Source organism: Hippopotamus amphibius, chromosome X (genome assembly GCF_030028045.1).
Source record: "Hippopotamus amphibius kiboko isolate mHipAmp2 chromosome X, mHipAmp2.hap2, whole genome shotgun sequence".
In the NCBI taxonomy this organism is placed as follows: Eukaryota; Metazoa; Chordata; class Mammalia; order Artiodactyla; family Hippopotamidae; genus Hippopotamus; species Hippopotamus amphibius.
The window spans coordinates 93,255,190-93,273,570 of NC_080203.1; the positions used below are offsets into that span (position 1 = coordinate 93,255,190).

At 40.1% G+C, this 18,381-nt stretch overlaps 1 protein-coding gene across 1 annotated transcript in view; it reads left to right on the forward strand.

The window, feature by feature from the left end:
- DGKK (diacylglycerol kinase kappa) overlaps window positions 1-18,381 on the forward strand; it is a 147,694-nt gene that overhangs the window by 120,015 nt on the left and 9,298 nt on the right. Inside the window, exons 13-22 of the mRNA XM_057717650.1 lie at window positions 6,676-6,767; window positions 7,627-7,726; window positions 9,713-9,932; window positions 11,452-11,556; window positions 12,015-12,111; window positions 13,666-13,773; window positions 15,873-15,969; window positions 16,245-16,352; window positions 17,000-17,113; window positions 17,461-17,595. Of these exons, the coding sequence (XP_057573633.1) occupies window positions 6,676-6,767; window positions 7,627-7,726; window positions 9,713-9,932; window positions 11,452-11,556; window positions 12,015-12,111; window positions 13,666-13,773; window positions 15,873-15,969; window positions 16,245-16,352; window positions 17,000-17,113; window positions 17,461-17,595 (1,176 nt within the window). The remainder of the gene's footprint in view (window positions 1-6,675; window positions 6,768-7,626; window positions 7,727-9,712; window positions 9,933-11,451; window positions 11,557-12,014; window positions 12,112-13,665; window positions 13,774-15,872; window positions 15,970-16,244; window positions 16,353-16,999; window positions 17,114-17,460; window positions 17,596-18,381) is intronic.

The following is an 18,381-nucleotide window of genomic DNA, read 5'->3' on the forward strand; positions in this document are numbered from 1 at the left end:
GTATATTCTGAAGTGTAGGAGGGTTATGCCTCCAGCTTTGTTCCTTTTTCTCAAAATGACTTATGCAATTTGGGTTCCATTTGGATTTTTACTTGTTCCCATTCTGTGAAAAATGTCATGGATATTGTGATAGGGATTGCATTAAATCTGTAGATTTCTTTGGGTATTATGGCCATTTTAACAATATGAATTCTTCCAATCCAAAGGCATAGGATATCTTTCCATTTCTTTGAATCATCTTCAATTTCCTTCATCAGTGTTTTTACAGTTTTCAGATTATAGGTCTTTCACCTCCTTGGTTAAGTTTATTCTTGGTATTTTATTCTTTTTAGTATGATTTTAAACAGGATGATTTTTTACTTTTTGTTTCTGAAATGTTATTATTAGTGTATAGAAATGCAACAGATTTCTGTATAGTAATCTTGTATCCTTCAACCTTCCTGAATTCATTTATTAGTCCTAATATTTGGGGGTGGAGACTTTAGATTCCCTATGTAAAGTATCATGTCATCTGCAAATAGTGACAGTTTTACCACTTCCCTTCCAATTTGGATGCCTTTTATTTCCCTTACTTCTCTGATTGCTGTGGCTAGAACTTCCATTACTATGTTAAACAGAAGTGGTAAGAGTGGGCATCCTTGTCTTGTTCCAGAATTTAGTGGGAAGTCTTTCAGCTTTTCACCATTGAGTATGATGTTGGCTGTGGGTTTATCGTGATGGCCTTAATTATGCTGAGATATGTTTCCTCTATAGCCACTTTGATGAGAATTTTTATCATGAATGGATGTTGAAATTTTTCAAATGCTTTTTCTGCATCTATTGAGATGATCATGTGATTTTTATCCTTCCTTTTGTTAATGTTGTGCATCACATTGATTGATTTGTGAATGTTGATCCACCCTCTTGACCCTGGAATAAATCCAACTTGATCATGGTGTATGATCCTTTTCATATATTGTTGAATTCAATTTGCTAATATTTTGTTGACGATTTTTTGCATCTATATTCATCAAAGATATTGGCCTATAATTTCTTTTTTATTTTGTAGTTTCTTTGTCTGGTTTTGGTATCAGGGTAATGGTGGCCTTATAGAATAAATTGGTGAGTGTTCCTCCCTCTTCAAGTTTTTGGAATAGTTTGAGAGGGATAGGTATTAGCTCTTCTCTATGTGTTTGTTTGAATTCCACTCCAAAGCCAACTGGTCCTGGACTGTTGTTTGCTGTAAGTTTTTTATTACAAATTCAGTTTTACTTCTAGTGATTAGTCTGTTCAAATTGTTTCTTCTTGAAATCAGTCTTGGCAGGCTGTATGTTTCTAGAAATTTGTTCATTTCTTCTAGGTTGTCCAATTTGTTGGCATATAACTGTTCATAGTAATCTTTTATGATTTTTTACATTTCTGTGGTATTGGTTGTTATGTCTCCTCTTTCAGTTCTTGTTTTGTTTATTTGGAGCCTCTCTTTTTTCTTCTTTATGACCCTGGCTAAAGGTTTATCAATTTTATTGATCTTTTCAAAGAATCAACTCTTGGTTTCATTGATCTTTTCTATTGTTTTTTGGATCTCTATTTTATTTATTTCCTCTCTGATCTTTATTATTTCCTTCCTTCTGCTGACTTTGGGCTTTGTTTGTTCTTTTTCTAATGCTTTTAGGTGGTAAGATGTTTATTCAAGATTTTTCTTGTTTCTAGAGGAAGACCTGTATTGGTATTAGCTTCCCTCTTAGAACTGCTTTTTCTATATCTCATGGATTTTGGAAAGTTGTGTTTCCATTTTCATTCGTCTTGAGGTATTTTCTGATTTCCTCTTTGATTTCATCATGTCCCATTTGTTTTTTAGTAGCATGTTGTGTGGTCCCATGTGTTTGTTCTTTTCCCATTTTTCTGTCTGTAGTTGATTTCTAGTTTCATACTGTTTTGGTCATAAAAATACTTGATATAAATTCTATCTTAAATTTATTGAGACTTGTTTTGTGGCATAGCATTTAATCTGTCCTGGAGAACATTCCATGTGCACTTGAAAAGAATGTGTATTCTGCTGTTTTTGGATGGAATGTCCTATAGATATCTATTAAATCTAACTAGTCTATTGTGTCATTTAAGTCCACTGTTGTCTTATTGTCTGTCTGGATGATATGTCCATTGATGTCAATGGAGTGTTAAAGTCCTCTACTATAATTGTATTATTGTCAAATTCTCCCTTTTTATCTGCTAGTACTTGCTTTATATATTTAGGTGCTCCTGTGTTAGGTGCATATATGTTAACAAGTGTAATATCTTCTTCTTGTATTGATCCCTTTATCATTATATAATGCCCTTGTCTTTTGTTATAGCCTTCATTTTAAGGTATTTTTGTCCTATATGAATATTGCTACCCCTACTTTCTTGTCATTAACCATTTCATGAATTATCTTTTTCCATCCCCTCATTTTTATTCCATATGTCTTTGGCCCTGAAGAGATTCCCCTATAGGCAGCATATTGAAGGTTCTTGTTTATTAATCTAATCAGCCATTCTATGTCTTTTGATCAGAACATTTAATCTCTTGACATTTAAAGTAATTATTGATAGGTATGTACTTATTGCCATTTAATTACTTGTTTTCCAGTTGCTTTTGTAGTTCTTCTCTGTTCATTTCTTCTTTTTGTTTTTCCCATTGTGATTTAATGATTTTCTTTAGTACTATGGTTGGGTTCCTTTCTTTTTGGTTTTTGTGTGTCTTTTACAGGTTTCTGATTTGTGGTTACCATGAGATTCAAATATGTTGACCCATAATTGTATCTATGTGATTTAAAATGATAGTCATTTAAGTTTAAACACATTCTAAGAGATATACATTTTTTATTCCCCTCCCCATTTTATGTTTTTAAAATCATATTTTACATGTTCATGCCTATCCCTTCACTGTTTATTGTCTTTACAGTTGATTTTACAATTTTTCTTCTTTTAATCTATGTGCTTACTTATTTAGGGGATCTTAAATCCTTACTATACATTTGACTTTCCTATGTGGGAATTTCCCTTTCCTATATATTCTTACTTCTTTTTCATTTAGAGAAGACACTTCAACATTTCTTTTAGAGCGGGTTTAGTATTGCCCATTTCTTATAGTTTTTGCTTGTGTGAGAAGTTCTTTATCTCTCCTCCTAGTCTAAATGTTAACCTTACTGGGTAAAGTATCCTAGGTTACATGGTTTTTTTCCTTTCAGGACTTTGAATATACCTTGTCATTCCCTTCTGGCCTGAAACGTTTCTGTGAAGAAATCAGCTGATAGCCTTATGGGGGTTCCTTTGTAACTGCATATTTTTCTCTTGCTGCCTTTAGAATCCTCTATCTTTCACTTTTGACATTTTAATTATGTGTCTTGTTGTAGGTCTGTTTGAGTTATCTTATTTGAGACCTCTGTGCTTCTTATATCTAGATATCTGTTTCTTTCTTCAGGCTTAGGAAATTTTCAGCCATAATTTAATTTAATACATAATATTTAATTCATTTTCAACCTCCTCTTCTCTCTCTTCTCATTTTGGGACCCCCTATAATGTGAAAAAGTATATATATATATACACACACACACACACACACATATATGTATATGTGTAGATAGATAGATAGATAGATAGATAGATACACACACACATATACACATGTATATATGCTTTTTGCTGTTCTGATTGTGTGATTTCCATTTTCTATCTTCCAGATCACTTATGTGTTTTTCTGTATCACCTAGTCTGCTGTTAATTCCTTCCAGTGTGTTTTTCATTTCAGTTAGTATTCTTCAGTTCTGACTAGTTCTTTTTTATATTTTCTAGTTCCTTGTTAAAATTCTCACTGTGTTCATCTATTGTTTTCCCTAATTCAGTTAGCTTTCTTATTACTAGTGCTTTGAATTTTTTATCTAGTAAGTTATTTCTGTTCCATTAGTTGTTTTTTCAGGGCTTTTCTTTTTCTCTTTCAAATGAGACAAATTCCTCTGTCTTCTCATTTTGTTTGTTTTTCTCTGTCTCTGTGAAATTAGGTGAAACAATTACCTATGGTGGTTCTGAATGGATTTCCTTATGTGGGAATGTCTCTATACAGTCTACATGGGCCCAGTGGCTTTGGTGGCAGAGCTGGATTTGATGTGAGCGCAAGTCACATATTTCCCTCAGGGTGTGCTGGTTATCACTTTGGTAGGAGGTGGGGCTAGAGATGGAGGTGCTAGGGCCAAAACAATGTGTGAGTCAGGGCTTCCCCTCTCTCAGTGGCCATCACCACCCTATCAGGAGCAGGGTCAGGTCCCAAGGTGCTGGAGCAAAAGCTCCAAGGTTTGGGTCTGAGCTGGCTCAGTTCCCTTTAAAGTGTGTGTTCTTTCCCCTCCCAGCACTGACACCCTCACCTGAGAGGAGCAGTGTTGGAGAAAGAGGGGCTGGTGTGGGTATTCAGCAGGGGTGGGGCATGGGCTGTGGTGGTTTGACTGCTGTCAGAGACCTGGTCTGCCTCTGAAGCTCCACCTGTGCAACTACCAGTAATGGCTGCCACCTCCCTAAGATGCCACTTAGGGTTTGATCCACCATAGCATCTTTTTCTAAAATTGATGTATAATTGATTTACAATGTTTCAGGTGTACAGTAAATATATATATATATTCTTTTTCAGATGCTTTTCCATTATATGTTGTTACACCATAGCATCTTACAGCCAAGTTTTTTCCTTATTGTGGCAACCCTTAGTCCCATGTGGAGCTGTCATATGAGGTAAACTGTGCTAGAGTGCTTGTCTGACTCAGGCTGGGGTGCATGCCAGAGTGGCCACAGGAAATCAGTCAGCCAGCTGGGTGGTTTCCATTCACCCTTTCTGCCCAGTTTCAGGACCTAGCAAGTGTTCACAGGCTCCTCCCAAGCAGAGTCCAGGCTTCCCACAGCTGTCCTATTAGTCTCAGTGGCCCTTTAACCAGACTAGGGGGTTGGACCTTTGTTGGACCCAAGGGCTGAGGCACCCAATCTGTGGCTCAGACCACCACTCCCCAGGGAGGATCTCTACCTGTGTAATCCCCCTCCTCTTCTGAGTCCCCTCCTAGGGGCACAGGCCCCACCCTGATCATTTCTCTTCCCTTCCTATCTGATTCTGTGTGGATCTTTCTTACAGCTTTGGTTGTATAGCAGTCATTCTGCCAGTCTCCTGTTAGTTTTCAGTGAGAATTGTTCTACATGTAGATGTAATTTTGATGTATTCATGGGGGAAGGTGAATTCAACTTCCTCTTAATCCACTGTCTTGATTTGAGTCCCTCTGAGTCTAGGTTTCTTACAGCCCTCCTGTTGGTCCCACTGGTTTTCTAACCAGTTAAGGGGATTTGTTTTCCTGGTGTCAGATTCCAGGGCTGTGGTGCCCAATATGTGGCTCAAACCACCATTCCCCAGGGAGGAGTGTGTAATCCCTCTCCTCTTCTGTGTCCCCTCCTAGGGGCACAGGCCTCACCCTGATCACTTCTTTTCCCTTCCTATCCAATTCAGTGCGGATCTTTCTTACAGCCTTGGTTGTACAGGAGTCATTCTGCCAGTCTCATGTTAGTTTTCAGTGATGATTTCTCCACATTTAGATGTATTTTTCATGTGTTCATGGGGAAAATGAGTTTCGTATCCTCCTAATCTGTCATCTTGATCTCTTCCCCCAGGAAGTTTGAACTTTTATCCTAAGAGCAATAAGAATTACAGGAGGATTTCTTCTTATTTGATTATGAAATTTTCAAACATATAGGAAATTTTAAATGGTAGCTTCTACCATTAATATTTCACTATACTTTATCACATATCTATCCATCTATCTATTATACTATCTAATAGAAAGGTTTTAAGCAGAATATTTCCATGGTGTGTGGAGAAACAATTGAAGGAATAAAAACTAGAGGCAAGGAAAAAAGATAGGCAGTGCCGTAATTGTCTAGGCAAAAGATGATGGTGATTTGGACTGGTGAAGTGGTAATAGGAATAAGAAGAAGTGGACATATTTAAAATATATTGAAGAGGTAGAATCATCAGGACTTGGTAGATGTTTGAATGTAGGGGGTGATAAAGAGGGTTGAGTATAAATTGTAGTTAGGAGTGCAGACTCAAGAGCCAGACTACCTGGAATCGAATCCTGGCTCTGCCACTTATCAGCTCTCCCTTTCCTATGCCTCAGTTTTCGGTTCCATGAAATGGGGATAATAATCTTTATTTCATAGGATTGTTATAAGGGTTACCTGAAAAAGAAACATGTGTGTGTGTGTGTGTGTGTGTGTGTGAACAGCGCCTAGCACATAGTAAGTTCTATATAAGTGGATGCTATTATTATATTTAGTATTATATATAAGAGGTGACAGTGGTTGGAAAGATGTGCGTTCAAATCCCAGATCTATGATTTACTATGTAATATGAGATTGTATTTTCATTTGAAACATGGAACAAACAGCACCTCCTTCATATGAGTTTTTGAGTATTAATCTAAATGAGAGGAAACAATATACATCTCTTATTTTTAGAATGACCACAGACCTAAGATTATCTGTGGAGATCTTCAACAAGAGTTCTTTAATTGTGATTATTCTCAGAGAGACAGTGGGGTTGCTGGTAAAGCATCGGTAGGAAATAATGAGGGGATGAGGATGGGTGTACACTATGTCACAGTGCTAAGATTTCAACACTCCTTTTCCCCCTAGGCTGCTGCCATCCAACACTTAGAATCCGCAACCACTGAGTTGAACAAAATCCTGAAGGCCAAGTACCCGACAGAGATGATCATCGCAACCAGGTCAGTCTTTCTTTGGATCTCAACCTTTGGTGTGTTTTTGCCCCTCATGGGCTGTTCCTCAGTCAGAGGTGGGGTTCATTTTAATAGCTTGGGGAAAGCATATGTTTACCTTCCCAAATCGAATTTCTCCCAACTCAAACCTCCTGAATGGAAAGTTTACCAAAAAAAAAAAAAAAAAAAAAGATGAGATTGGTATGAGGGCTCTTGCTACTCCAAAAAGACAAAATTGTAAGCCACAGATTTAGAAGGAGGGTTACAGAAAGGAAACACAACATTCCATACCATTCAAGAGCACAGCATAGCTCCCTACAGTAGGGACACCTTGTTTTCCATTTAATACCTGGAAAACTCTCTGTGGTACCTATTACAGCTGCTTTCTCATAGCTGAGCAATACATTCTCCCCTTCTAAATATGTGGGTCATTCTTTCCTCCTGGGACTCTGGTGGGTTCCTTCCAAGGCTACCACATTCTCTTTTGAGAAACAGTCCCTACAGGGACCATCATCCCAAAGTCATTATGTTTGTACTAAATTAGCTGGGCCCTTGAACCATAGCTGATTTGACCCAGGGTGAAATCCAGACCCAAGTTGGACCAACTAAATTCTGTTTTCTGGAAATTTGGAATGTGGGCTAAGAGATGCTAGTTAAACTTTCTTAGGTACCATATGCACATGAAGAATCAGAATAAACAGAGGGGAGAGGGAGTGAGGGGAGAGGGGCAAGGAGAGGGATGGAGGAGAGATCAGGAAAGAGAGGGAGAAGGAACAGGAGGAAGATGGAAACTAATGACATTATAAGAGAGAAGGGCTCTGGACCTCATGGTCCATGTCACTTTGTGCCATTTATCTTATCTTTCCAGATTCCTATGCTCAACAGTGGAAGATTTTGTGGTTGATATTGTAAAGGCCTGGAGCCGGATAAAACAGAACAATACAGCAATAGAGTCTGTGATTTTGAAAGTAAGTTTCCATCTTTTTGTCTTGTACTCTTTGTGGTACCAGGGCCACATTTTTAATAAAAGCAAATGTGCCTCTTACTGGGAATTGTAAAAGAGCAAGAAGGAGTAGCTGGTAAGCCTCCCTGATGGGGAAAATCCTCATCAAACTTCCACCTATCACCAAATGAAGAGTGGCACTCTACATGCTTATCCATGTACCATGTCCCTAAGCATATGCCAAGCATCTTCTGTCCACACCTAGACACAAGTGTACACCAACATGTATGCACATGGTTGTATACCAGAACATTCTTGAAAATACATGCAAATACATGATAGAAATACACCCACATTGACCTCTATAACAACCACAGTAACAATAACAGCTAATGCTTATATAGCACTTACTCTGTGCCAGGAACTGTTCTAAGCACTTATAATGTGTTAACTTATTTTTTAATAATTTTTATTTATTTATTTATTTATTCATTTATTTAGGCTGCGTTGGGTCTTTGTTGCTATGCATGGGCTTTCTCTAGTTGCGGCGAATGGGCTTCTCGTTGTGGTGGCTTCTCTTGTTGTGCAGCATAGGCTCTAGGTGCATGGGCTTCAGTAGTTGCAGCACACAGGCTCAGTAGTTGTGGCTCATGGGCTCTAGAGCACAGCGTCAGTAGTTGTGGCGCACGGGCTTAGTTGCTCCACAGCATGTGAGATCTTCCTAGACAAGGGATCGAACCCATGTCCCCTGTATTGGCAGGTGGATTCTCAACCACTGCACCACCAGGGAAGTCCTGTATTAACTTATTCAACTTTCACATGTGCCCTAGAATATAAATGCACAAAGAGATTAAGTAACTTGCTGAAGTTCACAAACTATTAAGTGATGGAGCTGGGAATCAAGCCATAATCATGCAGTACACCCCCAAACATACACACAAAGGCAGACACCAGGCACCCATACAGAGCCACATCCACATCCATAGGAGCATGCCCATGAAAACACCAATCCAGAAATGTTTATCTTTCCTCAATTTCACCATGTTACACATAGTTTTACAGGCCACTCTGACATGAGAAACACTAGGCAACATATATTGATGCCTGCAGCTGTTTAGAAACAAATGGTGTCCCTCTGATCCCCTAACACACTTTGGTTATCTTATCACTTCTACCCAAGTAGTTCTTTCCCTAAACTTTTTTTTAAGCTCTTTATTGGAATATATTTGCTTTACACTCTTGTACCAGTTTTTGAGGTACACCAAAGTGAATCAGCTGTATTTATACATATATCCCCATATCCCCTCCCTCCCACGACTCCCTCCCAACCTCCCTGTCCTGGCCCTCTAAGGCATCACCCATCATCAAGTTTATCTCCTTTTGTTATACGGCAACTTCCCACTAGCTATCTATTTTACAGTTGGTAGTGTAAATATGTCTATGCTACTCTCTCACTTCATCCCAGCTTCCCCTTCACCCCCCACCCCAGCCCTGTGTCCTCAAGTCCAAGGCCTAAATGTAAGGCCAGACACTATAAAACTCCTAGAGGAAAATGTAGGCAGAACACTCTATGACATACATCAAAGCAAGATCCTTTTTGACCCACCTCCTAGAATCATGGAAAGAAAATCAAGAATAAACAAAAGGGACCTAATGAAACTTAAAAGCTTTTTCACAGCAAAAGAAACCATAAACAAAACAAGAAGACAACCCTCAGAATGGGAGAAAATACTTGCCAATGAAGCAACAGACAAAGGATTAATCTCCAAAATATATAAACAGCTCATGCAGCTTAATACCAAAAAAGCAAATAACCCAATCCACAAATGGGCAGAAGACCTAAATAGACATTTCTCCTTAAACTTTTATCTCCCCACATGTAGCTTTCTACGCTCAGTGTTCCTGGCCAGCTACTACCCGTCCCTACCTCTCCCCATACCATCGGACTCCTCATTCTGACCTTTCAAGCACAAGTCCCTCACAACAATGCCCTATCTCCTTCCCCATATAGAGCGACTTAATGTATGACAAGCTCAGTGTCCTGATTGATATCCTTGCTGAGGATGCAACAGTTGAGAAGAGTACCACAGCACATGCAGACAGTGCCAAGGCAGATGGAAAGCCCTTCGTCCCTCAAGTAGACCACATAGCCAAGTGCAAGTTGGAGCTGGCCACAAAGGCCCAGAATCTCCAAAAGTCCTTGAAACTCATCATATTCCAAGTTGAACAAGGTAAAGCCCCCCCCCCAGGGTTGTGGTGATTGAGATAGGGGAAAGAGAAGCTTCCTGTGGGTGGTTTACTGGTCTCCTTCACTCTGGATCTGCTATTTGACATCACTACTAAAATTTGACTAGATTCTGCATTCATAAAGCATCCAAAGTCAGTCCTCAGACTCCCCTGCTTTGAAAAGCCTCAGTCCTGATAAGCTGCCCCTTTGGCTCCTCATACCTCCCAGGCACTCAAAACTTGCTACTTATTTATTTTTCGAACTAACAATCATCCTAAACAATTAGAGCTGCTAAGTGGCTTGGCTCAAAGGTCTGTTAGCTTCAGCCTCCAGCCATGGAATTTTTTTCCACCTGCTCCTGTCCCCTTCCAACCACTGAGCCTATGACGATTTTAGAAAGAAAATAGTGTTCATCTCTGCATGTCTTACACAGTGTTAATCAGGCACAAGGGCTCTGAGAGTGGTCCTGGCAGCTCTGGCATTGATTACTATTTCCCATAACTGATGACAATCCGCAAGCTTCCAGCTCTTTCAACTCCTCCAACTTCTTAATTTAACATCTCAGTTCCCACCTCTTCTCCACAATGCTTCTTTGAAAATCAGATTAGAAAATGTAACATCAAGTATATTCTACCTGACCTATTGGAATTGAGCAGAAGTCCATGTAGCACAGAAGTCCCTTTGGCTGGCCTTTGACCTTTAGCTATGGTACCTTCTCCTGCCTTGGTACCTTTAGCTGAAACCTTAGCCAAGTTTCTAAGATAGAAAGAAAATATCCCTTCTGCACTGTGAAATCATTAAACAGTCAGTTTGCCTCTATTTCTGTGGGTAGTTTCCAAGTAGCAGGGATCAGATCAACCTGATGTAGTCATAACTCTGTCACAACTAATCCTCAGCCTGCTCCATCAATACAGAAGTCAGATTTAGAAGTGCAGCTTGTGGCCATGGGACAGAGAAAGGCTCCCTTGGTAGGATACAGATTGAACGTATGAGCTTTGGCATAGGCTGAGCACCTAAGCTATACAATATATAGGCTGGCAAAAGGAAGGAGACTTCTCAAATATTCAGGGTATTGGTGAGATATTTGGTGAAAGAACAGCATGGTCCTAGAGCCTTAAGTTTACAACAAAGGTCACATGCATAAATGAATTAACGAAGAGGCAAGAATGGAGGTAGAGGAGCAGAAGGTTTCCCACCCTGCTCCCCCTACCCCTGGCCCCAAGCTTCTACTCACACCACATTTAACAGATGATAGAAAAAGAGTAACAAGTAAAACAGAGAAAGCTCAGGCACGGATGTGAAGAGACATGACAATACTGTCAGAAAGCTGAAGCCACAAGCAGCATCATGGAGGAGAGGTGATGATCAAATGGGAATCTCCATCGTCTCTCCACACACTGACTGTTATTAACTAAACAAAAGAGATGCTCAAAAACGTGACCAATCCTCCCTCCCTCCTTTCTTCCTTTCCTTCCTTCCTCTCCTTCCTTCCTTCCTTCTTTCCTTCCACCTTTTCTCTACAGTTCTTGATGAGCAAAGCCGACAGACAATATCAGTTAAGAACTTTAGTTCAACTTTCTTCCTGGAAGATGACTCAGAAGATATTAACCAGATGAGCCCAAGACACCGTAAGGATATTTCTCTTCTCCTTCCTTTATTCGAAGCTTCTTCTCTGTCTTCTAGTTCCCAGAGAATAAAGATGTATTTTCATGTATTTCCTTAAGCCATAATCCTACTCTGTAGTGGATATCCCCTCCCTCTTCTCCAGAAACCCCACACTATAGGACCTCATGCCTATGTCCAGAAGTAATGACCCCATTAGATACTTTGCAAAAGCTGGCCTGATGAAACCCAAGATTTGAAGCTGTTTCACTGCCAGCAAGCAAGCAGCCCAGCCTTACTATTCTGTCAGTGAAAGTCCCTGTCCATCCAAGAAGATCCCTCTTTTTAATGAGAACCCTGAATATTATCTAGGAGAAAGTCATTGAGCTTGACTCTGCTCCAACAGAGAAAGTGGGGTGAAATACAAGAGGGGGGAAGGGCTTTCTTGTTTGTATCTGACACTAAGGTGGTCTTTTGTGTCTAGGTTCTCGTCTTGGTACTCTGTCTTCTATATCTTCTCTCAAAAGTGAAGACCTAGATAACCTCAGTTTGGAGCACTTATATTTTACTCCTGAAACTATGTAAGTATTTAGGCCTATCACCTTTCTATGGCTTCTTCCTTTCTCTGGTTAAGAGAATAGTCTAAGGATACCCAGAATCAAATGCTGACTCTGCTTACTAGTTGTGTGACCTTATACAAGTGATTCAAGCAAACCTCAGTTTCCTCATCTATAAAATGGAAATAACTGTAGAACTTGCCACATAGGTTTGCTGTATTTATTGACTTCATCTACCCAAAGTACTTGCGTTGGGCAGTGTTTGGCACATAGTTAGGTGCTATATGTGTTACAGTTATTATTATTATTATTATTATTAATCATTATTACTATTAACACAACTTCATTTCAAAGGACCTGGTTGTCACTGTTGCCTATAACAACAAATGATTGGAGTTGCTAAGAAATAAGTGGGCATTTAGGGGTCTAGGTAGCAAATTTAAAGACATCTTTCTCAGTAGCCCTACCTCTTTAGAATATTCCCAGTAGCCAAGTTCCATCACATTCATTCATTTTGAGTTCCATTAAGAAGATCAGTCACACCAGTTAGAGAAACCCCAATTTCTGGACTGTGGTCAAGGGAGGCAAATCTCATGTGAGAGATGTAGGGTCAGTTTAGTAATGAATAAAAAAATCTGTGATTAAGTAGCTAAACTGTACCTATTTTCAGTTTCTCAAAAGAAAGACAGAGCTAGTAATTATTTTTTTCTGCAGCTTCCCATTTATTCCTATCTTCAACCCCCACTCCCTTCCACTTTACCATTGGCTTAAACTCTTGTATGAGGCCTCAATGGACCTACCTAATGAGTTTTGATCAATGGTGTGTTGGAGAATGTTTAAGAACCAGCTCTTTGGAGAGGGAAAGCCCTGATTTATTCCTGGTGTAAACCCTCCCATCATGGCCTATTTCAAGCTACTGATATAAGGTCATTGAATGTAGAGTTGGGAATTATGGGCATAATCAGCTTACATAATCCGGTATGAACTGGCTCCCACACATCACTGGTTTTCATGGATGGATGCAGGAGAATAAAAAAAAAAACTGCTTGGTTTTTTGTTGTTGTTTTTGCTGTTGTTGTACGTACATCTACCCTCTTTTCTCAGTTTTTTTCCCCCTCAAGTGTGTGGTCACTTTGCCCTTTGATGTGAAAGTGCTGCAAAGGAGTTCAGACATCTCTGAAAACAGTAATGCTGACTTTACTGTCATCATATATTTTTATCTGAGATATTTAAATGTGTTTTTTATGGGAATAAGTCACTGACTCTTATTTCCCTTTATTTTATGTGGAGAAAATATTGGCCACTCATATCTGAGAGCCTCCAAAGATGACTTCTTTATTATGAGTCCCAATTCCACCGAGTCCTCCCAAATGGCTGGGCGTCCTTTCTTATAGCTAAGTTAGTTGTTAACACAATAGGACATCTACATGTGCCTCTCAAGAACATTAAGCCTTGTGTCCAATGTAGAGGGGGCCTTTCCTCAGTGGTTTTTGATCACACAAAGTCTGCAGCCCAATGATAACAGCACTTCTTTCCTGCACCAATGTCTATACTCTTCTTCCCTTTGGCTAATTTCAGACGCTTCAAAGAAAGGTGTGTCATGAACAACTATTTTGGGATTGGACTAGATGCTAAAATTTCTCTGGAATTCAACACCAGAAGAGATGAACACCCAGGACAATACAAGTAAGGAAAAGAAACTCCACTCCCTACATGCAAACACACAATCACAATACACATATGTATTCCCACATCCCCTATCTCACAGACAAGCAACAGAGGAATCTATCCTTTGGAAGTAAAACACATTAGTCCCAAGGTTAGTCCAGTGGGATAGCTTGCCCCAAATGTTGACCAGATCTATGATGACTTTGCACTGGCATCCTGAACTTGGAGCTGCTTTGATAGTCTTGACCTGTGGACTGCTGTGTTACTGTTACCAAAAACAGATTACATTGACTCAATTCGGACAATTGCCCATTTTTGTTCTGTCTCTAAGAACTTGATGAGGTCCTAGGAGTGGTTTTAGATCTGTTCTTGCTTGGCAAGGCTACAAAGTATCAAAGATCACCCTACTGATTCTTAGTAGGGTTCCCCTGGACCTACTGATTTTACTCTATCCAGTGTTAGCCTACTTAGCACCTTCTGGTACTTTTGTACTACAGACATACCCTAAGGCAGCCTCAGAGTTCTTGCTGTAAGTTGAAACTATGAGTAAAAAGAAGCACACCCTCCATCCACCATCACCATCCCTGCCACCTACCACCAGAACTTCTTTCTCAGAGCAGGCCTGAGCTGAGGAACAAGTACTTTATCAGATATGTGTTTTACAAATATCTTTTCCCAGTTAACTCGTCTTTTTTGTTGTTATTGCTTGTCTTTTCATTTTTAACGGGATCTTTGAAATATAAAAATATTTTTATATCTTTTTAATTTTGATGAGTTCCAATTGATCTTTTCTTTTTTTTTTACAGACCATGCTTTTGATGCCATATTTAAGAAATCTTTGCCTAACACAAGGTCTTAAAAATTTTCTATGTTTTCTTCAAAAATTTTTGGTTTTGCTCTTATATTTGTCTGTGATCTGCTTTGAGTTAGTTTTTGTGTATGGTATTAGGTAAGAATCTAAGTTCACATTTTTCACATGGATATACAATTACCACAGCACCACTTTTGAAAACTATCCTCTCCCCCAATGAAATGTGTTGGCATCTTTGTTGAAAATCAATTGACCATCAATGTAAGGGTTTTTTCCCTAGACTCTCACTTATGTTCCATTGATCTATGTGTCTATCCTATGCAAGTACCACACTGTCTTGATAACTGTAGCTTTATAGTAAGTTTTGAAATTGGGAGAGGAAAGTTCTCCAACTTTGTTCTTTTTTCAGAATTGTTTTGGTTGTTCTAGATATTTTGCATTTCCATATAACTAAACTCTGATTTATAATAGATGAGAAAACTAAAGTGCCCAGAGAACTTATGGTTTAAAACAGAGTGCAAATAATTTTGTGCTATGTGCTAGCCTTCTTACATTTCAAAACCCATGCCCTGTGGTGGCTCATTTCTATGGCTCTACTTTAAAAGCTCATGGTAAACTCTATCTAGCCTTTCCAGTGATCATAAGTACCCTGCCTGTTTTTATCAAAGACTCTACAGTCAACAGGACTTTGCCCTTCCCACCTCCACCACAAGTCTCCTGATATCCTTGCCTGTCCCATATTCTCTCCACTGGCTCCTACTCTACAGTCTGCCTAGTAAGCTTAGTTCTATTCTATAGCACTGAATTAAGTCTTTGCTATACAGATCTTGGAAAATCCCTTCACTTTGCCAGAAAAGTTATGCTTCAAAGACATTGTAGTCTAAGAGTCACATGTTTCAAATGAAATTGATTCTGAGTGGCTGAAATCTTGAGCTCCCAGAGTGATACTTGCCAGGGTAGCTGGTATGTACTAGCCAGTTATGTTCACAGCTTTTTATGAGCCTTATGTTCTAAATATAGCCTGTCTCTTCCAAGCCTGAGTATCAGCAGCAAGTAAAAGTCACAAGTCAATGGGATTCTGAGGCCTCAGGGAGACCCAGGAACCCATTGCAGCTGGTGTTCACATGAGGATACCACTTACACTATCCTAGCATTCCCTCTTGTGTCCAGTTACCATCCAACATGACTCCTCTCTATAAGAAGGCACTTGAGGAATAAGATGGTGTCTCCTCTTACTTTTCTTCATCCTTTTATCTTTATATTATTCACCCTATGACTACCTTTCTCTACCATTATCTCCCCATAGTAGCCGCCTTAAGAACAAGATGTGGTATGGTCTTCTGGGAAGCAAGGAACTTTTTCAGCGCTCTTACAGGAAACTGGAAGAACGAGTACACCTGGAGGTTAGTGGAAAAGAGGGCGATTCTTCCTGGACATGAAAAAAGGAGATATCATGACCTTGGGAATCAACTTTCCTCTATATCCTCAGTGCTTCCCAAGCTTTAACTCTGATCCTTACTCATTGCTCATGGGAGGAAAGCATGAAGATAGATTTCCATTTTATGGACAAGAAAATGATAGCATGAGGAGAAGACAGAGCCCTTACCCTATCTCTGTAAATGTCCCTTCACATTGGTATCCAAAGAGCCAGCCGATAAGGACTACTCTTTTCTTTCAGTGTGATGGAGAAGCCGTCTCCTTGCCAAACCTGCAAGGCATTGTAGTGCTCAACATTACCAGCTATGCTGGAGGCGTCAACTTTTGGGGAAGCAACACAGCAACCACAGTGAGTATGGAACAAGGAAAAGGAAAGGAGAAAGGCTTGACCCCTCTAAAGTCTATCAGAAAGGGGAGCTGAACTGACTGGAGTATGGGGGAAGAGGAGGTGGACTAGGGACCTTTATTAGCAGCAGCTGTATGATTAGGTTTTTTTAAGGCAATTACCACCCCAGAGCACAAGAATCAACCAAAAACCTCAGGATCAGATCAATTCTTCAGTGTTGCCTGGCCTTTGAATTTTCCATTCCTCATGTCTGACAGATCCTTGAAAGGTTACCTAGGCCATGCTCTTTTCTCTAAGGAGGTCTGTCAATAAAATCTCCTGAGAAACTGGCCATGAATCCTTTCATCTGAGTTCACCCAAGAAGGCCATGAGACCAGTGGACCTTGGGGATTTATGATGCTAGATTGGACAGGGAGCAAACCAGCTAAGAGTTGTGATCTCAAAATGGACTGAGTTTTTATCTCAGTGCCCTTTTCCCAAGTTGGCTTCCTGACTTCATCCTTCTCCTTTTAATAATGTAGTAGTTTCTCCACTCTTCATGAGCTAGAAAAATGTTCACCACGAGCTTTCAAAGCATACCTGCTTGTCATAGACAAGGTAAGGTGTGGATTCTCAAGGGTTAGATGTGTGACACAGTTCTTCCTCCTCAGGAATATGAGGCTCCTGCAATAGATGATGGTAAGCTGGAGGTAGTAGCAATCTTTGGTTCTGTACAGATGGCAATGTCCCGTATCATCAACCTGCATCATCATCGCATTGCCCAGGTAGGCACGGGCCAGGTGGGCACCAGAAAGGGTTTGATCTCTGTGGCTACAATCGATGATGTGGGGTAGTCCCAGGAATTAACCAGGTATAAGAAGGACAGAGTGGAGGGAGCAGATTATCTGGTGGGCAGCAAGGTGTTGGCTGAGGTTGGAAACAGAGGTGGTAGGGACCAAAGGAGCAAAAAGCCCACAGCAAACATGTGTTTCTTCCCTGGGATAATCTGATTCACATTTTTGCCAGTCCTGTTCAAATACACATTTAGGCCATAACTGTAAGATTATCAGATTTGTCTATAGTCATTACCTCATTTTTCTCCCACGTTCTCCCTCCTCCTCTTCTCTGGCAGTGCCGTGAGGTGATGATAACCATTGATGGTGAAGAAGGTATCCCGGTACAGGTGGATGGGGAGGCCTGGGTTCAGAGTCCAGGCCTTATCAAGATTAGATACAAGAATGCTGCCCGGATGCTGACGAGAGATCGGGTAAGAAGAGAAAGGCTCATCTTGGGTTCCTACATTGTCTCATCTACAGCTATCACTTGAGTACTGAATATTTCCAGTCAGGAAGAATTCCTCAAAGGGAGATCTGCATGACACTTATCTCAGAGTCACCTTGGGTGCTTGTTAGAAATGCACATTCCTGGGCCCCACACAGACCCACTGCATCAGAATGGAGATCGGTATTTCCTGGGAACTTGCATTTGTAGACACGCTCCCTGAGACATTCTGACATACACAGACATTTGCAAAGCACTGTCCAAGAGAGTGAGACAAGAAGCTCCCTCCTGTAGTTTTCAACAAAGTTGTCCTCCTCTCTCCACTGCACAGAGAGCTAAAGTCTTCAGGTGGTTATGGAGAAATCTGCTCCCTCAACAAGAGATTCTTCATTGAATATGCTCTTTAGGTTCCTCTAAGGCATCTTCAAATACTGCATTCACAAATGTCACCCACCTCAGCTAAACCACCTAAAGCTAGAAAGGAGCCATTATTGACCAGATGTTCAATGCTTAGAGGTTTTCTTCTAGTCTCTCCTGTAGACAGTCCATTGACACAGCAATAGAGAAGGGATGGGATGTCTAGTTTATAAACTACCTACTTTGTGTTGGGCACTTTACATGTATTCTCTCAAGTGGGTTCTCTCAACAATCTTATGAAGTAGATACACTCATTCCCATTTTATAGGTGAGGAAAATGAGGACCAGAGAGGTTAAATACTTTGCTAAAGGTCACATAACTAGTAAATGACAGAAGCACAATTCAAAATTAAAC